This window comes from Schistocerca serialis, chromosome 3 (genome assembly GCF_023864345.2).
Source record: "Schistocerca serialis cubense isolate TAMUIC-IGC-003099 chromosome 3, iqSchSeri2.2, whole genome shotgun sequence".
NCBI classification, from domain to species: domain Eukaryota; kingdom Metazoa; phylum Arthropoda; class Insecta; order Orthoptera; family Acrididae; genus Schistocerca; species Schistocerca serialis.
Window position 1 is genome coordinate 362,914,899 of NC_064640.1, and position 7,411 is coordinate 362,922,309.

At 37.7% G+C, this 7,411-nt stretch overlaps 1 protein-coding gene across 1 annotated transcript in view; it reads left to right on the forward strand.

The window, feature by feature from the left end:
• LOC126470173 (uncharacterized) overlaps nt 1-7,103 on the forward strand; it is a 271,424-nt gene extending 264,321 nt beyond the window's left edge. Inside the window, exons 10-11 of the mRNA XM_050097819.1 lie at nt 3,446-4,725; nt 4,898-7,103. Of these exons, the coding sequence (XP_049953776.1) occupies nt 3,446-4,725; nt 4,898-6,697 (3,080 nt within the window). The 3' untranslated portion in view covers nt 6,698-7,103. The remainder of the gene's footprint in view (nt 1-3,445; nt 4,726-4,897) is intronic.
• Nucleotides 7,104-7,411: the final 308 nt, after the last annotated feature.

The window sequence follows — 7,411 nt, forward strand, 5'->3', positions numbered from 1 at the left end:
ATGTATATATTATTCAAAAGAATGGCAATTGACTACTGTGTTGGTGCCTGAAAATGAGAGGATGTATACCGCAATTTCAAAGTGACTTTTGGACATTTCAGTCCACTGTAGACAAACTCAAATCTGAAGTGCGCAATACTTGCATACATTACCAACACCTGATCACTGTGTTGTGTGATCTATACGGAAGGCATACAGTATGAGTTGGGAGTCATCAAATCCTGTCTACACTGCATGAGTGGTGCTTCGTGGACTTTTTACCAGTTTTCATCCAGAATTTCCTATACATCTGACGATTCAGGATGTGGATAGGTTCAACAACCAGCAGCTTATATACGCAAGAAACTTGTGTACCTAGGAGGATCAATTCCTGGTGTAACCCTATTTGCCATTGCAGTCAATGATATTGTGACAGCAGTGAGACCCACAGTCTCGTTGTCACTGTATGTGGACAACCTTAGCCTGTGCGACAGCTCTCCATCATTGTGAACTGTTGAGCATCAACTTCCGGGGGCCATAGAAGTAGTACGTAATTGGGCCCTATTTCATAGATATAAATATTGTCCCACAAAAACTTGCATCATGGACTTTCGTCAATTCAGGACTGTGCATCCATGCCCAGAACTTTACCTCGATAACCTGTTACTTGCATTTAATGGAAACTGTCAAATTTTGAGGTATTTGACAGTAAGTTAATATGGTTATTACATATTCTATAGCTCAAGGCAAATTACAGGATGAATGAGATTTCTCAGCAGCAGCACCTGGGGCACATACCACACAGTTCTTTTGTGATTTTATCCCAATTGCACTACAAATGTGTTGCCTGCAGTTTGGAAGCACCATCAGTACTGGTCTTATTAGATCCGGTCCACCACAGTGATGTGCAGCTGTTAGCTGGAGCCTTCTGTACAAGCAATGTAGACAGCCCCCTGGTGGAATTTGGTGACCCACCAGCAGGTTCAGGCACCAACAATTCTTGGGCAACTATGCAGTCATAATCTGTCAGATGTTTACCCATTCTTGCTATTCAACTCTGTGCCCTTTTGGCACCCCCCTCCCCCCACCCCCATCCCACCGTATGTAGATCTCATTTTGTGGCCCTAAGAAAAATGCTGGTCCCACCATTCTGGGATACCTTTTCCATTCAGTTCTCCATGACTACCCAAATTCGACATGCAACTGTATAGCTGGATCAAAAGTCAAAGACAGGATCAGTTTTGCTATTGCACATGCAAGGGGGCATGAGAAGAATTCTCTTCAGAGTTCAGGCAGTGTATATACTGCAAGAGTTGCTCACCATATCGCTGGCACTGTAGTACATTGAAACTCTTGCCACAAAGGACTTCCTGATTTCTAGCTACTCCAAAAACATTTTGGTCGCTAATGTCAAAGACCTATTAGTTGGGCTCCAGAATGACATTAACATTCATATGGACACCAAACCATACAGGTCTTTCAGAAAATGAACTTGCTGACAAATTAGCTAGAGAAGGAACCTTGGGAGAGAAATTTTAAAACGTGCAATTTGGAATCAGAAGCCTCAACAAACTGAAAGCAATCAAATGGACCACCAAGATGTAGCATACTTCTCTTCAGGCTTTTCACAAAGATGCCATCATACTGTGCTTACTGCATATCGGCTTCAGGCTGCTTTCTCCCTCTGTACTGTTGTACGTTTTTAAACTTTCATGTATTTATTTTATTTATCTAACTGTTTAAGCTAATTAACACTCTAGGTCTATACAGTCTGCTTTTTCTCACACAATTTTAGTTGTACTGATCATGACGACTCATCTCAGTGTATCCTTCAGTGACCACCTACAGTGTTAGCTGACTGTGTTTTATCTCACATTAACTATCTGGCTAAAGCTTCTGTCACATACATTTTCAACCGCAATGACATCATCACAGACCCTGGAGCTGACAGTTCTCCTTTTCTCATTTCACATCTTTTTACATCATTTTTCTGTGAATTGACTCACAACCAAATACTTTAGTTCTTTTAAATCCATAATCATCAGCCTCCCATCCTTGCTCAGATCCTGGGTCACTATTATCAAGTACAGTACCGCTAGTTTCCCATTTTAACTTGTTTAAAACCCATACAGCGCTGCTCAATTAGATGAACAAAAGGAACAGTGAACGAGTTAAAATGAACAGGCCGTAAAAGGGAACCTCTCTCCAATGAATTAGTTCCCAATGATGAATAAGTTCACCAATCTCTAGTCTTGAAAAATATAGACTGCACACCACAGTTCCTACACTGACATCGGCCTGACTGGGATTTGAGATAAACTCTATGTTGTGAAGTGAATACTGTTCTTCTAGCGTCATATGAGGGCTTTAACCAGAAAATATACAATCCTTACAGGTGCATTACTTACACACAAATAGACATTGACTTATAGATGATAATGTGGTGGTGACGATGACGACAGTAACTCTCCTCACTATGTCAGGGCTGCCATTATGGCAATGAGTCTGATAAATAAGTGAGAAAGATATGCCTCATGGCAATAGTTAGAAATACTGGTGCACGCACACGTTCATTGACAAAACTGTCTTGAACTTCTGAGGGACTTTACCTTCAGCCTTGGTTCTCCCCTTTTCACTTCTCTGCCTTCAGTAAAATCTCAACTGCTGTTCCACAAATCTTTGTCATTGTTTTTATTTTGATTTTTGTTGGAGTCTGGTTGTGTTTTCTTGATATAGTTCTTGGGATGATTTTTTGTTTCTTCACTGTCTTTCCATGTATTCTTTATTCTACTTTTACAGCTTTAATTAATATGAAAGAAGCTACCTTCTCACATCTACACATTCCAGTTCAGTGCTGTAGGTTTTAATTAGTTAAACCTTACTTAAACAAGATATTAGTCTGTCTGTCTAACTGTTCTGTGCTAACTGTTCTTTATTTGTTGTTCAGTTTTATACAGAGTGTAATGGGTAGTTGTTTTTTCTCTGTGTCAAATAGTTTGTCCACGAACATGTCACAAGCTTTACAATCTGATGTTTTCTGCATGGTCATAACTGCACCATTGAGTGGACTACACCTGTCAGTGCAGACAAACCATTTTGTCTCTTCACCTCAACACTTTGCCTACTGCCCCAGGGGAAATAAGCATTAATGGCGTCCTCTTGCCACATTTACTTCGAGATTATTAGTCTGCAAATTGTGTAAAAGCTGATGTAATATTGCTCAATGTGCCATCCTCCGTCACCAATAGAAATATCTGCACTTATACCCATTACACCCTGTATGTAATATCTGGACTCCTAACTGTGCTGTTGATCACATGCAGTTAAATGCCCCAGGAAAGCAGTATGTTTTTTTCCGGAAGTAATTTGTTTATATAAAATTGTAATTAAAGGCATGCAAGTAGACTTTGTTTTGTCTTCATCTAGTTCCATAATAACTATCTGATATATTTTTGTATTTGTACAGGTTTGACTGCTGAGAGCCTGAAATTGTTGCAGCTTTGCAAACCACTGTCTGTGGTTTTACATAAGCTCGGGCGTGAGGATATTCATGTTTGGTCCAAGAAAAATGATTTGGAAAATTTGAACCATGATATGGAAATGCAAATAGACACTTCCAGTGAAAGTCTCATTGATGACAAATATCTAACTTCACTTGGAGAAAAAGCCATCACTGAAAGTTATTTGATGTCTTTAAATTCTCATTATGATCCAGACGGGAAAAATGCTCATAATAATGCTGGAAAGCAATTACTTTGTCAACCAAAAAGTGCAGAGGTGGAAATACATTCAGAGTGTACAGAAAATATTATACAAGCTAGTGGAGCATACTCATGTGAGACTGAACAGTCTGAAGGATTTTCAGTGTTAAGCAATTCAGTTTCTGTGCCAGAGACACAATTTCCACAAAATTCAGAGGGTCATCTGCGAATTTCAACTAGTCCAAGTGAGGGATCTGTATGCAGCTCTCCAGAACCTTTCTTCCCACAGTCAGTAGGTACAATGCTCAGCTCTGAAACTGATGTTAGTGTAGTTGATGCTACTGACTTCTCTCTGTCTCAGGAAATAGTGTCGAGTAATGAACTGACACAATGTGATTTATCTCCATTGTATATTCCAGAGGCACATACAATGGAATTTAATCCACTTCATCTTCGCGCTTCAAGATATGATACTAATGTTCACTCTTCGCAGCTTGATTGTGAATACACCCAGTCTCCACTAATTTCATATATCCTTCCACAAAAACTGATTCCCAAGGTGCTGCCACCAAAACTTGACAACCAGGTTTATCTTTCAAAACTGAAATGCCGATCATCTGCTAGGAATAAAATCCCACAGTCAGCTGCACTGGCTATTTCTGATACCTGCACACCACAGTCCCAAGTGCATTCATCAATCTTACGTCCTCTGCTGCCTCTTTCTGCTGATCCGCCAGTCATCTGTACAGCAGTTACTCAGAAGTCTTTCATGGAATCTGAATCAATTGGCTGTAATTATCCTGCTATTCCTGGTGATGTCTATTCATCTTTGTCTGAAAAGGTGTTGCCTAAACATCAAAGAAGTGGAGTTTTGTATTCAAATCACATCAGTAAACCGTCTGGAGAACAGCTAACAATTCAGAAACAAGTGCAAGAAAAAAATATTTTGTTGACAACTAGAAGTCTGAATGAAACTCATGGAATTTGTACCAGGAAGGACACATCAGTGTCATGTACAAGTGAAGAATTGGATGTGCAATCTAATGTAAGTGATATACTTTGTTTCTTATACATTCCATAATTAGGTTGTGTGTGTGTGTGTGTGTGTGTGTGTGTGTTTTGATGCACCTAAATAATGTGACATATATCTAGTTTGTCACTTTTTTATGCCTCTGCATTTGTTTAAATTCCAGTAACAAAAAAAACTTTATTTTCAGATAAAGCAGGGTCCCTCATGTGCAGATGAGCAGCATACACCTCTGAGGATTAGAAATGTTTCACTAAATACTGAATTTGAAGACCTGCCCTGTACTAGCACTGTCACTGAAAGAGATGCAGTAACTGCAGCTCCAGATCAAGCATTCAGTGTTGAAGGAGGTTTCAGAAGTAAATTAATGTCTAGTAATGACACTTACCTATTATCTTTACGTGATCCAGTTTATAGTTCAGTAACATATGCAAACACATCAAGGACAAATTCTGGATATATTGTTCAAGAAAATAAGACTTATCGTAACTGTGTGGAAACCTCAGATGCTCAGTGTCAACAGAGACTTCTTTTCAAATCAACACCAAGTTCAACATCAGTGTGTGCAAGAAAAAGTGTGGAGACTTCTTTAAAAACCATTGAGAACAAGTTTCCAAGAAGGCATAAAACAGCTGCCATTAAAATTAACAAGAATGTGGAAAAGCTATCAAGAGAAGTACAAAAACTGATGAAAGATGAATGTGTAAGCATCCGTGATAAACAGTTCTTTAAGATAGTAAATTGTGATTATAAAGTTCTTCGTAAACGTGAACTTCGTGCTAGATGTTCAAATAGGATAAATAGGGTAAAAAATGATATTGTAAAACCATTTAAAACAAAGTCTTTTAAAGCTTATAAATATTTCTCCACCTGTAAAGTTAGCAGTGGTGTCAGAAATAGTTTTCATTTTGATGTAGTTGGTAGTTTACAAGAAATGAATTCTAGAGAGTGCACTGAAGTTCCTGTGACTTCAAGGGGAAGGTGTCCTACTTTCTATAATCAAACACATGGTGAGAGAGGTGAACAGGTATTTAATGAAAACAGCACCAGTATTAATTTAAATCACAAAATTCAGAATTCATTAAGTATGCATTATGAACTTCAAAGTGTCCACAGAAAGAGTGTAGAATTAAAACTTAATTCTGCCAATTCACTTCAACAAACACACATTGAGCATTGTGGCAAAGTAGAAGCATTTCACCAGTACAGTCTTACATCAGTAATTAATGAAGCTGCTCATAGTAGTGTGGATTATTTAGATAATTCTCATGAAATTGGTAACGGTAGGCCTCCCCATGAAGCTGAGAAAGTTTCGCCATTTGTTAGTGGCAGTGCCACTTGTTCAGGCGATGTGCCAAAAATGCATAAAGTTGTTGATGTCATTGGAAGGGCAAAACATGGAAGTTATTACACTAAATGCCAAATGAAATTGCGTAGTCAGTGTCAGAGCAAAGAATCAGTGTCATTTACCTGCACTTCTGCTAGATCTCATAGGGTAACGCGGAAAACAGTTGCTGGGAACCCCAAAAGTTTAGTTTGTATAGAAAAACAAAAAATTCAAAGGAATAAAATTATGAAACATTTAAATCGACAAATGAGCCTCAAGACACAGTTTACTGATGTGTATCACATTATGCTTCAGGGTTCTTCACAAACACAAGCATCAGAAAATGAAGAACATCTTGGATACAAGCATTTCAGCTCCAGTTCCAAGATAAGAATTTTCAGAAAGAGACAGGTTTTTAACCCGCAGCAGAAGAAGGGTGTCTCCAGGGAATTACAACAATTGCTGCAGGATGAGTGTAAAGAGTTAGTAAATTTAGGGTTGGAACGAAGTACTGTACCTGTCAAGACATCTTCGAAAGCATTGACTTTTGAAAATATTTTAATAGCTCAGCTGAGAGAAATTGAGGAAAACCACAGAGAATGGTTTAAGGATCGAGATGTTATGTGTGTGATTAATTTCCCTTACGAATTTCGATCAGTCTGATTTTGAACAATTGTAGGGGTGTTGCAAGTGTTTCTCACTTATTTTCTGTAAATGTGACAGTTACACAGTTTGCAAGTGAATGTAACTAGCACCATATACAAAGAACTGCTATTGCAGTTTTTTTACCACATTTGAAATGGACAATAGATTAATTTTCTGCAATAGCAGTAGAAAAGGAAACTGGATAATGCTTTACTTTTGTATAGTTCGCCTGCAGGATCAGGTAGATAATGTGGACAGATGCAGTGCAAGGTGTCCACATGAATCTTGGAAGTCTGAATGATTTTTGCTTGTATGTCAGAAATATTGAAGTGATGTGGAAACGGAACTTTTTATTACCACTGTACTTGTGAATTGCAAAGTATCATTGTGAAAATGAAGAAATATATATTTAAAATCTCTGTAACTGATCATCGCTTTAATTAATTAAATGTACATAAATATTTTAGAATCTTGATGTGCAACATGCATAGAAAATAGTACATAAATATTTTATAATACTTATTCTTCAAATTTTTAGTGTTGTAGTAAGTGTGTTATTTTAATGACATACTATTGGAAACAGTGATGTGTAAGATGTTATCACAAAAATTTTGTAAAAGTCAAATGTACATGTGTTAATCAAGTTTTAAAGTCATCTGTAAGGAGAAAGTAACTTCCTTTACATTATTTGAGGTTTTAAAAATTATATATATGCTGCAATGGTCAAACTGA